Source organism: Vulpes lagopus, chromosome 9, assembly GCF_018345385.1.
Source record: "Vulpes lagopus strain Blue_001 chromosome 9, ASM1834538v1, whole genome shotgun sequence".
Taxonomy (NCBI): domain Eukaryota; kingdom Metazoa; phylum Chordata; class Mammalia; order Carnivora; family Canidae; genus Vulpes; species Vulpes lagopus.
The window spans coordinates 33,382,049-33,397,206 of NC_054832.1; the positions used below are offsets into that span (position 1 = coordinate 33,382,049).

General features: G+C 34.3%; 1 protein-coding gene across 6 annotated transcripts in view; it reads right to left on the reverse strand.

Moving 5' to 3' along the window:
• Positions 1–15,158, reverse strand: part of RIMS2 (regulating synaptic membrane exocytosis 2) — a 588,301-nt gene that overhangs the window by 492,190 nt on the left and 80,953 nt on the right. For 2 of the 6 annotated variants that reach the window (XM_041769576.1, XM_041769573.1), the window contains exons 2-3: positions 11,225–11,257; positions 10,736–10,822 (exon numbers count right to left, since the gene is read on the reverse strand). The exons of the other annotated variants lie outside the window; for them this stretch is intronic. In XM_041769576.1, coding sequence (XP_041625510.1) covers positions 10,736–10,822; positions 11,225–11,257 — 120 coding nt within the window. The remainder of the gene's footprint in view (positions 1–10,735; positions 10,823–11,224; positions 11,258–15,158) is intronic. 6 annotated transcript variants of the gene reach the window in all.

The following is a 15,158-nucleotide window of genomic DNA, read 5'->3' on the forward strand; positions in this document are numbered from 1 at the left end:
ATTTCACAAGTGATGGAGCAAAAATATAACATAAAGTTGAATATGAACCAATCCTGTCATCAGTAAAAAAGACATATGAACAAGTATAGACATGAGGTGAATATAAATAAGCTATGTATTTTAATACAAGGCAAAATGAAATATATAGTAAATAAATAGGTAAGAAAAATGGTACCAGAATACAGAGTCATTAGTGAATGCTGTTGGCATGACTTCATAGAAGACTTCTATGACTTCACAGAAGTCTTAGTTTTTAAATATCCTGCACATCCTGAACTTAGAGGATATGCAAAATTGTGACAGGCAGAAAATGAAGAATGATTCAACCTGAAGTATGCAAAGCATGAAAACAGATGGAGAATTCAGGAAGTTAAAAGAAAAGAAGGGGAAGAGAAATAGAGTAGAAGCTGAAGAGCCACCTTGGGGAATATATCCTGATTTCCTTGCTAAGAATCATTTCCTATACTATCTGGTATCCAACTTAGTTTGCCACATCACAAAGTACAAAAATCGGTAAGGCAAAGCTGAGAAATATGATAAAACTATCTCAAATAAATCAGATATTTGTAACTGCTGCACACACACAAAAAAATCCCCACACTGAAACACTCACATTAAAATTTACATGAAGTTCTTTAGATAATATCAATTCTTTATCTTTAATATATACCTTTAATATAAATTACTTTGCTTCTGTGTTTCATGATGCGACCATAACCAATATATAAAAGGCAATGAAATTCAAAAGGTCTATTTCTTTAAAAACAAAAACAAAAAAACTTTCATATAAATCACCAAATACAGAATCTTTGGAATTGAAATGACTTTTTCATTCACAAGATGAAATAATCTTAATGTTAGAAACTGAGATTTAAAATAAGTAAAAGTATATTCATGGTTTATTACTAACATTAGGAAAGGGTTCATCTTCAATATGTAGATAGCCCTCTCTGATGCCAAGAGGAAAGTATATTTCATTGCTTCTCTGAAATTTGTTTCTTGAAGAAAAGTATTTAACAAATTCAATTCTGGGGGAAAAAATGATAAATAGAAGAAACATTTTAAGATCATTATAAACCTTTGACCTTCAACTTCTTTCTGCTGAACCAAAATAAGTACTTCTTTGAAAAAGGCATTAGGAAATAAAACGTTTCTATGCACTGCTCCTAGGTAAACCACTATTTGCTCATCATTTAAAAAATAATAATAAAAGGAAAAATGAAAACTCTGATCACATGATTCACATTTTTTACAACGCATTCTAAGTTTATCACACTTAGTCCTAGATTGATGTGGATAACTATAAATCTTGTACTACTAGATGATATAGTAGTAGCACAATGCTATTTACCTTGCTGGCAACCAAGATATCTGAATAATAACTCTAACATTTACACTAGAACAGTAATGTTCTTCTACAGTTCTCCAAGCACATCATGTAGATGCTGTTCCATTGTAGATGCTGTTCAATCAACTAAATTTTTTTTTCACTTAGTACCACTCTTTTTCAGCATTCAAGACCTCGTTCAGATTTCAGCAACCTGTCTGATCCCCACTACCAGGCAGAGCCAAACACTCACTCTTAGGTTACACTTCTAAACAATATATGATATTGTAATTATTCTTATGTATATTATCTGTCTCGGATCATTCATCTTTTGCCCAGCACTATGTCTGTGACACATACTAGGTTATTATTTGTGCCTTCTTTAAAATTGAGTTGAGGTACTTTAAATAAACAAGAAAAATTCAGTATTTCAAGGAAATCTATGGCAGGAAAAAAATAAAGATTTTTCTTTAAACATGGTCTTAGTCCTGATTTCACTTCCTATTAGCTGTATGGGACTGATGGAAAGTTATTTAGCCAGTGTCTATGTCTGTCAGGTGGGATTTTAACAGACTTCAAAATTACCATGATGATTGAGGTAACATATGATGACAACCTAGCTCAAAGTTTCCCCATTCTCCCTTTATGTGTTCTTTATGTCTGGACTTGAAGTTGGTTGGCTCTTTTCTTATAGAACAAGCATTTATTCCCTGTGTTCTACATTACCTGTAGTACAATGTTTTAGTATTGTCTGAGTGTCTATCCTTTTTATCTTTGAAGGAACTAAAATTATGTATCAGATTAATCAAATACAAAACTACTTTTCTGTATTCTTATTCTTTTTAGCTATGATTATTATTCCAAGGTTTAAATTGAAGTGATATTTATAAAGCTTTTTCTTTAACAATCCAAATCTGTGAGACTCTAACTCTAAGGTAGGACTTGATTATTAACAAAACTGAACCATTCAAATAAATATCATTTTAACACTAATTTTCATCAGGGAATGAATTTGAAGTAGTGCTTTCTACAAGTTCATGGCATGCAGTTGGGGAACATTATCCTTAAGTGTAGTCACACACTTTTTTTAGAGTGCTTTTCAAACTGCAAAGTGCAACTCAACACTAGGCACAAACCAACTTAGCTGGCCAAGACTCACAATTTTTTAATAAAATAGATCAGAGCATTAGAAAGACTGCAAGTAAGCATTTCATGCAAATCTTGCTTCTATTAATATTTGTATGTAGTATGTATATGCTTGGTTATAGTGCAAAATAGATTTCTTGTGGTGGATGGAAGTTTTAAAAAAGAAGTATAAAAGCAACTGCATTACTAATCAGCTAAGAGAAAGAATTAATGTCCTTTTTTGATAGAAGAATAAGCATACACCACATAACTGGCCATCCCAAACCCTTGGACTTCTACAAAGCTCCTTAAGTGACTATTCTAACTCTGTTTGTTAGAAAGTGCAAATCAGATCATATGTACTGTTCCTCTCCTTGGAATGCCCTTTCTTGGCTAGATACAGAGCCACCAAAACATCAAACAGTAGGGCATACTCAAGAAACAGTACCTAAGCATTACCAATAAATAAATGGGAAACTAGAGACTAATGACACTGAAATAATGATTAGTTTTATTATTTGAAAATATTTTAAAATAGCTTAAGGACCTCATTTTCACAAATAACTCCAAAATTCTCCTCCAGAGTAACAGGCAAAAAAAAAAAAAAAAGACATCAGAATATATATAGCAGCACTATTAATAATAACCAAAAATTGGAAAAATTCCAATTGCATATCAATAGTAAAACAGATAAAGAAATTATAGTATATTCAGATACTAGAACAGGAGAATAAATGAAATACAAAAACATGCAATCATTTAGATGAATCTCACAAATATTATGCTGAACAAAATAACACAGATCCAATAGAATACATACTACATGATTCTGTTTGTATAAAAATATATATATAATCTGTGGTACCAGATAAAATGATAAGGTTACCCCTTGGGGTGGGAAGTAATCTTCCCTGGATGGGACAATGAGAAAGAGATAGGAGAGGGCTGATAAAGTTCTGTTTCTTGCTCTCAGTAATGGTTTCCACATATGTTCACTGTCAATTCAATGAACTGCATATTTTCATTATGTGCACTTTTTGCTAGATATGTTATGTTGTAACAAAAATTTTACTAGGCAATAAGCACTTTGCCACTTTTATCAATTTTTCTAAATGCATTTTCTGAACAAGCAATCTATCATTCACAATTCTTATTTATCTCCTTCTTGAGCCAAAAGAAAGTTACGGTGTTTCAAAGATACATGACTGATGTGGCCAATTTTAGACTAGATTGAAGAACATCTATGTTAGAACCTGGAAACACACCATTTGCAGAAACTGCTTCACTGTCTCACAACTGCATGCCAAGTGCTTTGACCAGTTAAGCACCAATAAGAAGCATATAGCTTACATGAAAACATCTTTATCTATATCTTCCTCAATCCTCAGAAAAAGCAGAAGACGAACTGGATTTTTTTTTATTTGTATTTAAAAGAGCACACACACATGCACGAGAGGCAAGTAGAGGGATAGAGGAAGAGGAAGAGAGAAAATCCCAAGCAGGTACTATGCCTAGTGCGGAGCCCAAAGCAGATGATCTCGTGGCCCTGAGATCATGACCTGAGCCAAAATCAAAGTCAGACACTTAATCGAATGAACCACCCAGTTGCTCCCCAATTGGAATTTTTAAAGTAAAATCAAATTGACAATATTCTCAAGGACCTTTCAATTTCCATTGCCATTTCCCGTCAAAACCTTTTTAGGGTCCATCAGCTCTCCCTTATGACTTAATAATAGGCTGGCTATGCATTGAAATTTCACCTCTATAACCCTAGACTCAGCTCTATTGCAAGTTAACATGATTAAGTACAGCAAAAGAATCATGTGATACACTCATTCTTATTATCATCAACAGGTATGGGCAGTCTCCAAAATATTCTTCTAAGGTAATCCCTATGACCTGAAATTTATAAATTTAGACTTCTGGAAGAGAGAGGAGAGAGAAAGGGCCCTAGAGTCTTGAAGGAAAAAACTGTTATAAGCCATGTTAACAATTAGCACTTCAGTAAAAGCCTCAAAATGTCCATCCTTGGATTCATGTTTTGCACCTAAAAAGACATAAATAATTTTCCCTGGACTATTGGAAATCTGTTCCATTTTATTATGCTTTGTTACTCCAATGATCAGCTTTAGCTGATGGTTTCTCACATGCTTTCATATATTTTCATTGTTATCACATTTTTAACCTCCTTTAGGCTTTCACTGCCACCCAAGAAAATGCAAAAAATGTCCTTAGATCCCACTGACAAAAATCTAATAGATGTTCCTGTAAACACTACACACAGTAAGTTTCCTTCCTTCTGGACATTTCTTGTATTCCTATTATTAACCCAAACCTTCAGTCTTACAAAAATTCAACCTTGGTCCCCAAGTCATTACAGCAGTTTCAACAGAATCAAGAGTACAAAATATCTTTGCTTTGTAGCAGATCTTTATTTTTGGCATCCTGAAATTTCCATCTCTTGACAATAAATGAAAATCAAACATAAACTAACTGTAGTAGATGTACTACTGCTCATTATGTAGAATCACCTCTCTTTGTGATCACATGGAAAAACTTTCTAGACTCCCTTGTAGTTAGTTAAGAGCCTTGTGACAGGTCTGGGGAATGCACTGTGAGCAAACTGACCAGTCTTTTGTAATTAATGCGTTCTCCACTTTCCCTTACCTCCACTGTGTCTCTTCCTCCAATGCAGCAACCCTGGTATCTCTGAGTTTCACTGGGCTTACCAACAAGACATAACAGAAGCAGCCTGGACCCCTGAACTGCCACTTTGAAGAGAAGCATTCTATAATCCTATAAATAAGTCTCAGTCTCTTAGTGGGCCTGTGCCCCTGGGCTAGGACATATACATGTGCTTCTGCTGTCCTTTCAGTGAGATGGGAAGGTGATAGGGGACAGCCTTTGGGTATTTCCCTTCTCTCATGTTGGCTAGCTAATGTAGTTTCCCTTAAGAACAAAAAGCTCTGGGAACATTTCAGAATGGTTACTTTTACCCTTCCCCTGCTGAAAGTGTGAGAGAATTTTTCACCGACCTTCACCTTGGGAACCCCGCTAGGTCAAACACAAAACTGGGGAAGTTGGGAAGATGGTTCCCCCAAGGCTGAGCATCCAGGAGGTTTTAACCCTTCATCAGTCCACACTCAGCCTTCAGACTGAGTTCCGTCAGTTATAGTTTGAGTTTTCCTACCAGATCTTGGCTCCAGTAGTTTCTGTTTCCAGTAAACCTTGGTTCTCTTTATTCACCTCTCCCTCCAATTGTCAGGGCACTGATTTGCCCTGTGTTCTCAATTATGTGACAGATCTTAGAAGAGTCGTTGATTTCCAGTTGTTTAGCCTTTTCTTGTTGTGAGGATGAAAATAACAACCTCCAAACTCTTTATATGTCAAAGAGGAAACCAGAAAATCTCCACATTTTTGGTTTTCATTATTTATCAGCATGTCTTTTTCCTACATGAATGTGAAATATTTGTAAGAGTAGAAACCACTGTCCTTTTATCTCTGGATTACTAGCATGCTGCACAGTGTAAGAATTCGTCAGGGCTCAATCACAGACCTTCTTATCTGCTCTTTTTCACACACTAAGGTATCTTATCTATCTTCCAGCTCTAACACCAAAAATTGTAACTCCAGTCAATCCATATCTCTCTTTCAAAGTTGGCTAATTTATAGCATCCTAAACATAAAAAGTTTAAAACTTAAGTTTTAGTTGCTAGTCCTAACCTGTTCATACTTCTCCTCCACTTTTTCTTAAAGATTTTATTTATTTGAGAGAGAGTGACTGAAAGAGAGCGCATGAGCAGGGGGAAGAGCAGAAGGAGAGGGAGAAGCAGGCTAAATCCTCGGACTCCGGAATCATAACCTGAGCTGAAGGCGCCCCCATCCTTTTCCCTTCTTGATCAGAGTTAATGGCATCGGCACCCAATCAGTTCTTCTGATCAGAAATCTGGCAGACATCTTTGGCTCTTTTCCCTTCCTTACTAACCTCCTCCATATCTACCACACTAAAAAATCATGTCATTTCAACCTCCAAATATATCCCAAATCCACTCCTCTCCATCTTCATTCTAAGCAACCTGGTCCAAGTCATCATCATCTCTAGCAGAGTCTTTCATAAAATCCTCCTCATTGCTCTACCCACTTCTATTCTCACTCACTGTACTCCTAGAGCAGCTAGATTGATGTTTACACATAAATTAAATCCTGTCAAAGCCATGTTTAAAAGTTTCCAGTTATCTTCTTTTTTTGCTAAGACTCAGATCCTTTTATGCTGAGACTCAGACTTATCATTCTCTATAAAAACACTGCCCTATCTAAGTCCTACCTCTGGAATCTCATCTCCCACCATGCTTCATCTTGTCCATTATATTATAGCCACACTAGTCTCCCTTGTCCCTCAAACCCCTCGCTACTTAAAAACTTTCACATGTGATATTCCCTGTGCTTAAAAGCACTCTTCCTCTTAGCATTTTTTCCTATTAAAAGACCTCATATCAAAGAGGATTGTTGCTGAGTGGCCACCTGATTCTAATGACTAAAATTTTAGATTTTCCTAGTATTCCAAAAGTGTAGTTTTTATTTTGTCCCAACATGAATAACTAATCCAATTGGTTGGTTTAATTAATCTGTATTTTAAAACCTTCAAACTTACCTTTGAAATTATGCTAGATATTGGGAATGCAAAGTTAAATTAACAGTTGCATTACAAATAATTTACCTTTTTTTTTTCTAGTATGCCTATTCTTAATTACTCAGGGACTTGTTTTACACTTTACATATAACCAATATTATATTGTCTTTAGAGAAACTTTCCCTTATTTTGATGCTGTGGCAAAAAAATAGAAGAAAGGAAGAAGAAAAGAAAGAAGAAAGAAGAAAAGAAAGAAAGAAAGAGAAAGAAAGAAAGAAAGAAAGAAAGAAAGAAAGAAGAAAAGAAGAAAAGAAAAAATAAAATTAAAATTATTTAATTCGTATGTTAAGGAATTTCTGCAAAGGTTGAAAGAACTGATAACAGACAAATGGCTCAACTGATTTTCTAAGCCTTAAAACTTATGGAAAGTCAAAGTTGGACACACTGTTCTACAGTAGTTTCTGTAAACCTACAGTTTCACATGAATTACCCAAATCAAAATTGGTAAATCTTCCTGTTGTAGAAAAGAAATATGAAATAAACAAACTCTAAAAATACAGACTCAAGAAACCTACATTATTATACCTTTGAATAACCGCAAAATGGGTTTCATTAAAATGAAATTACTGTTCAGGAAACATTAGACTTTTAATATAGTTAGAATACTTACTTAGTTATTCTACTACAAAAATATTTATATGGAGTATGAAGAAACATAAGTCCTACTTTTTATATATTAAATGAATATCTGGAATTCAGTTCTTAGAAATAATTTTATGGATGAATGAACGGAAAGTAAGCAGATAGGAAGCTACCCCATTTAAATGGTAGTCAAAGAGAGGAAAAAAAAATCAGTTGACTCAGAAAGAAGTCTTAGACTATGGGAAGATGAATTAAAAGAGAAGATTCACAAGTATCCTGGTTTTTGGATCAGAAAGATAAAGGGAAAACTTCTGGAAAATTATATACCAAAAATCTTCAGCATAACAGGAATGTGAGATGAAAAAGATAACAATTGAGAAAATCTATTAATTATGAATTTGTGTATGTGTGTGAAGCCCAATGCAGAGCTTGAGTTCATAACCCTGAGGATCAAGACCTGAGCTGAAATCAAGAGTTGAACATTCAACCAACTGAGCCACCAGGGCACCCCTAATTATGAACTTTTAAAACTGCACAAACCACAGATTAATAAGAAGAATGAGTTGCCCAAGATACTTCAATGGAATAGTACCTATTAAATAAGAATTAATTTTTAAAACATCCAAAACTACTAGTTTTTTCTACCATCATCCTATCCAAAAGTCAAAACAAACTGAATTATATTTATTATTGAAATAAACCTATATCAAGTTTGCCTTGATCTGTCAATCAAATGTCACTTTATTTCACTTTTTAAAGTTACTAACCAAATATCTATTTTATTTAATGCCCATTGTAATCTACTAAATAATATAACTTAATCTTGATTACTTTCTAAAATTTGCCAATTAAAATACATAACTCAAGTCATTTAATACTGCGGCAAATTTGCATCTAATTATATTTTGATAGTAATTTTACTATTTTATGATATTTCAATGACTTAAAGATAATCACCAAAATAATACATAGCTTGCCACTTTATTACAATTTTTTATTAGAAGAGTTTACTAAATTCATTTCTACTGTTTGTAGCACAGTATTCTTATAGTATAAAAGGACAAAACACATAAAATCAGTTGTGAAGAAAAGTTTTACTAAGTTCCTCCTACAGATCAGGCATTCTGCTAGATGCCAAAGATAAAACAGTAAATAGAACAAACACAAGTCTTGACTTCATCTAGATCAAATACAGCAACAGTTCCCATTTTAGAGCTACATATACAATAGACACCACCCCCAGCCCTCATCCTCAGTTTCACTTTCCATGCTTTCAGTGATCCACTGTGGTCTGGAAGCAGAGGATCCTCCTAACATATCCTCCTTAAAAGGTCAATAGTAGCACACCTCTATGTAACAGGACCTATGTCATTCCCCTCACTTTATCTCATCATATAGGCACTTAATTATCTCACATCATCACAAGAAGAGTATTATACAAGATATCTTGAGAGAATCCACATTTATATTGCTTTTATTAGAGCATATTAAAATTGTTCTATTTGATTAATAGTTATTGCTGTTTATCTCTTACTGTGCCTAATGTATAAATTAAACTTTATCATAGGTATATATGTATAGAGAAAAAAACAGTAACTATAGGGATTATGTGCCATCTGCTGGTTCAGGTATCCACTGGGGTCTTGGAACATATCTGCAGATAGGGGTGAAGGGGATTCTTTTTTTTTTTTTAAGATTTTATTTATTTATTCATGATAGACACAAGGAGAGAGAGAGAGAGAGAGAGAGAGAGAGGCAGAGACACAGGCAGAGGGAGAAGCAGGCTCTATGCAGGGAGCCCAACATGGGACTTGATCCTGGGTCCCCAGGATCACACCCCAGGCTGAAGGCGGCGCTAAACCGCTGAGCCACTGGGGCTGCCCTGAAGGAGACTCTTGTAAACTATTAGTAGTAGTATGCCACAACATAATTTTAGGTTGGTTGAAACTAAAACACTGACAAAATTTACCATAAAATGCATACAAGTAACATAAAACAAATAAGCAGATTACCCTCGGACATAATAAGACAAAAAGATATTTATCCTCTAGTTTGCGTTAAAGGCAAACATGAAACTCTCCAAATATTTCATCTCAGGGCTCTTAGAATAGTCATTCTTATCCTCTCCTAGAGTTCATGTCACTTCTTCCTCTGCCCCTCCCTACAAACCATCTTCTCCATAAAACAGAACTCCCACTTTTAAAAAGCATAGAGGCTGAGCTGTAAGAGCACCCTGGAGTAAGAAGGCAGTCTCCATGGAGAGATTAGAATTTAAATAGATACAATCTTTCTCACATTCTCAGAGTTACTTCCACTTCAAAATACACATAATATTGCTTACATCAAGTTAAAAAGATATGTGTGAACAATTTTTTAAAGAATGTTTTCTATTCTGCTAACAAACTAAAATAAATGGAATTGACTTTTCTTTAATGTTTCCGGTTAATGTGAGAATAAACTGCTACATTTCCCAAATTATGTCAACTTAATGAAATGTTCAGTGAAAACAAGATTCAGTGGTCAAATATGATTAGTAAACACTGTATGTTCTAACCCCTTTGGAGCATATTTAGACACTCAGAAGTATCACAATAAAGAAACTTGCTTGTCCTTGTTTTAAAAGAATCTTTCCAAAACTGTTTGACCAAAGACTAAATTGGGGGCGGGGGGGGGGGTAATATTTCTTAATGTCCTCTGAATTATTTTTGAAAGAAACACACTTAAAAATACACTGCATACTTGGAGAAAGATGTTTTCCGTGACAAACATAGTTTATATTATCCATACTAAAACTGAGGGGAGAATGACCTCTCTTCATTTTTACTACCCTATAAATTATCCTGTTTTCCTTTTAGATTTCCGTTATAATTAAAGATGAAAGTATCAAACTCATACCCTAACAATTTTTGTTTCTGAGGAATAATATTTCCAGGGCAGCATTTTAATGCATACTCTTCAGTATGTCATGCTATTAGAGATAATATTTAGTCTATACAGATCAGCTTACTTACGTCTGGGGCTCCTTTTCATTTTGTTGTTTTTGCTGGGGCTGAAGAACGTTATTTACCAGTTCAGTGATCCCACTAAAGGGAAACCACCTGTTTAAATAAGCAAATAATGTGACTGAATAACCAAATGAATAACAATGTAGGTCAAATGTTTTCTTACCCATAATAATAAAAATACACAGGCACAAAAAGCTACAGCCAATGGAAATGTGAGCGCCAATTATCATCAGGCAGTCAGAATGTAGGGAAATTAAGTTTGAACACTTAACCAGTCCACAAGCAGGCAGCAAAAAACTACATCCAGTCCATATGTGGATGAAGTAAGAAGCTGCAGGCAGCTCTCTTACAAGCCAGAGAGTCAGAAAAGCAGAAGACACACTAGCTGCAGCCTATCCAGTATTAGTGTAAGCTAATACCATCCAAGGTGCAGAAAGCAGAATATGGCAAAGGTACAGAAATCAAGCCTACTGCACTCTTAATACATTTACTTACTGTGTCGGTTGTGGTTTGTGTTCTTCTTTGACCCTAAAAAGATAAGTTTGCACAACTGAGTGCACTGTACTAAGAAGAATTTTCTATCTACAAGTTGTGGTCCTATAAAAATGAAAAATAAGGTTTGCTACATAGAAACAGTTAGTGCTTTGCTACCTGGAATTACACATTTAAAACAAGCTGACACAAAAAAAGAGAAGTTGAATCGCTTGTTCTGAATAAAGGATTGATATTAGAACTCTACTACTGCTTTAATGATTCCCTGATTTAGTCCTCAAGTTCTCTGCATATTTTTATTAATACTGATATTGAAGCTTTTAAAATACTTATTTTAAAGTACCAGATTAAACACAGTTACATTTGGTTTACTGAAGATAAACAGATTTCCTCTTTATTTTTTAAAGTTCTTCCTTAATATAAATTGAAGGCATAAATATTTTAAATAAAATGTAAGTTTTATAGATGTATTTTAAAAGCCTTACAGATGAATTTATTTATTGCTTAAATGAGCAGATAAAATAATTGGGCAGTATGTACCCAATCTACCTAAAAAATAACTACTAAAATAACTATGTATATTAAATTTTAAACATTTATAAGCTAAAGTAAATTATTCATATAAGGTAACAGACTAAAAATGCATTTAAACTATAATCAACTCAGTGCTTCACTGAAATAGCACTGGATATTTACAGGGCAGAAAAAGATCATACCCAAGGGTACTGAATTCCTCTGAAATCTGGCTTCTCACACTTTACCTAGGACCAGTCCTGAGAGGCAAACCTATGACCAATGATCAGTTCACCAGCTTTTACTTTCCCAAAGAAAGGCTAAGAATTGGTAACTAAAATTGGTCACCAAAATCTAGTACTTTCATAAGGAAATTATATTAACACTGTACATTAAACTCTTTTTAGATCAAACTGATTTTCCTCTCCAGTGTGTTCCTATTTATAATAATATAAGCAATAAATGAAAACATATACCCTTATATATTTTTGTGTCCTGATGAATAAATATAATTGGTAATTATGTATCTCTATGTTAAACCAAAGAGGAATATACTGTGTTCTCTGCATAAACTTCAAAAAAGTGTAATACTTTTATCTTAGAGTTAAAGCCACATTATTTAGTATTTAAATATAGTCATATAAGAATTTAATAATAAAAGAGTGTATTTAGCACCAAATATCCTATCAACAAACAAACACAAAAAAACTTAATAGAGTGGCACTGGATTCTATCCTGAAAACTTACTATATATTTCCTGGAGAATAAGATAAAAATCTCTTAACATTTTAGAACAAAATAGGCCCCAAACAGATAATGCCAAAGAAAGATAACCATATCAGCTCATCAAAATGGACAGCAAGGCAAGACTACCCTTCACCAAATGAAATTTATGTTAAAAACAATAAATATTGAAATAAATATGTAAATGAGGAAACAATATTGTTAAAGAATTCTTGGGTGATCTCTGCAAGGAATCACGTTGCTTTTGAAATTAGTGACAAAAGTTTTCATCATAAACAAATTAATATTAATCTACCAGTCAGTTCCTAATTTCAAAATCTTTACTTGAAAAATTAACACACATAAAAATGTTAATTACCAATTCAGAAAGTATATCTGGGCTTTGTAAAATAACTATATATGAAATAATAAAAACATTTGCATCAGCTTTCCAAATAAAACATGTATCATAGTAAGGCAGTCAAAATATTTATCCTGTCAGGTGGCCAACAGACACATGAAAAGATGTTCATCATCACTTACTCTCAGGGAAATACAAATCAAAACTACAATGAGTTATCACCTCACATCTGTCAGAATGTCTATAATCAACACAAGAAACAACAGGTGTTGATGAGGATGTGGAGAAAAAGGAGCACTCATGCTGTTGGTGCAGCCACTCCTGAAAAAGGTATGGAAGTTCCTCAAAAAGTTCAAAAGAGAACTACCCTATGATCCAGTGGTCACACTACTAGGTATTTACCCAAAGAATACAAAAACACTAAATTCAAAGGGACACATGCATCCCAATGTTTGCAGCAGCATTATCTACAATAGCCAGATTATGGAAACTGCCCAAGCACCCATCAGTAGATGAATAGATAAAAAAAAAAAAAAGATGAATAGATAAAGAATACACCATATATAACAGAATATTATTCAGCCATAAAAAAAGAATGAAATCTTGCCATTTGCAATGACATGAATGGAACTAGAGAGTATGATGCTAACAAAAATAAGTCTACCAGAGAAAGACAAATATCATGATTTCACTCATATGTGGAATTTAATAAACAAAACAAATAAGCAAAAGAGAAAGAGAGAAACAAACCAAGAAACAGGCTCTTAACTATAGACAATAAATATGGTTACCAGAAGAGAGGTAGGTGGGGAAATAGGTCAAATAGGTGATGAGAATTTAGGAGTATACTTGTGAGGAGTACTAGGTGATGTACAAAATTGTTGAATCACTATATTTTACACCTGAAACTAATAAAACACTATGTTAAAAAAAAAACTATTCTGTCTTTAAATACAATCAAGAGTATAAAATCATTCTTTTTTCCAATATTTTAAATAAATTCAAACCTCAAAATGTCTGAACATGATTAAAATGAATGTTGAGATAATTTAAGAACTGGTAATATGAAAAAGTAATGATATCATATATTTCTTTTATAATACACTATTATTATTAGCAATGAACACCTACATTTTTGTATTCCAAAATGTGTATGAGGGGCTTCCAGTTTCCAGTCTGATACAAAAAAATAGGCTTGGAAATCATCACTTCTATCCTTACAACAAGCAAAAAGCTGAACAAACTGAAATTCAACAACTCTTTTTAGAGCCATCAAAGAGTTTAGGTTATTGGATACACCGCTACCCTGAACTCTAAAGAAACAGACAAATAGATACAGACTATCACATTTTACCAAGAGTACAAGTCAAGGGGCAGAAGCTCACACCTGAAGCTACTATCTATAGGAATACTTTTAACTATAAGAGATTAATTACTAGAGACACAGTGTGGACTGGATTGAGAGTTTAAAATTCCAACAGATCCCAATCTTATTGCGCCACCACATTTCTATACATTTTCTCTCCAGGAGCTCTACCATTGTTTACTGTGAAAATCAAAGAAAAATCTCCTCCTAACTCAGCTCAGGCTCACCAAAAGACAGATTACTGAATGCTTCTCAAATATCAACACTATACCACCAAATCAATAGAGTTCCTGAATAATGACCAGAGATGACAACTAAAAGAACTGCAAGTTTTATGGGATCCCTGGGTGGCGCAGCGGTTTAGTGCCTGCCTTTGGCCCGGGGCGCGATCCTGGAGACCCGGGATCAAATCCCACGTCGGGCTCCCGGTGCATGGAGCCTGCTTCTCCCTCTGCCTATGTCTCTGCCTCTCTCTCTCTCTCACTGTGTGCCTATCATAAATAAATAAAATAAAATAAATTAAAAAAAAAAAAAAGAACTGCAAGTTTTAGACACGATTTAGTTGAAAGTCTCTAGGGAAACACAAGAGCAAGGAAGGAAGGGGGAAAAAAAGTAAGATACAAATAAAGACACCAGAGAAGATTCTGGGAGGATGATGGAGTAGGAAGCAATAGGAATCTGTCTACCCACCTAGACAGCAAAGGCAAAATCTGTCTGATGTAACTATTTTGGAAATTTGGAGTCCAATGAAGGCTTTCAATTTCAGTAGAAGACTTGAACTATACACTGCAGTTAATTTTGGTTAACTTGGGCTCTTAGCATAATATCAGTTATCCATTCCCCACCTGCCAGACCCATAGCACATTGCTGTTCACCTGTTCTCAGAGCAACCTGCACACAGCTTCCAAGAGTCAGGGTAGGTGAAAAGGACTCTGTCCTCCAAATAATATCAGTGATCTGTGCTCAGATCACAG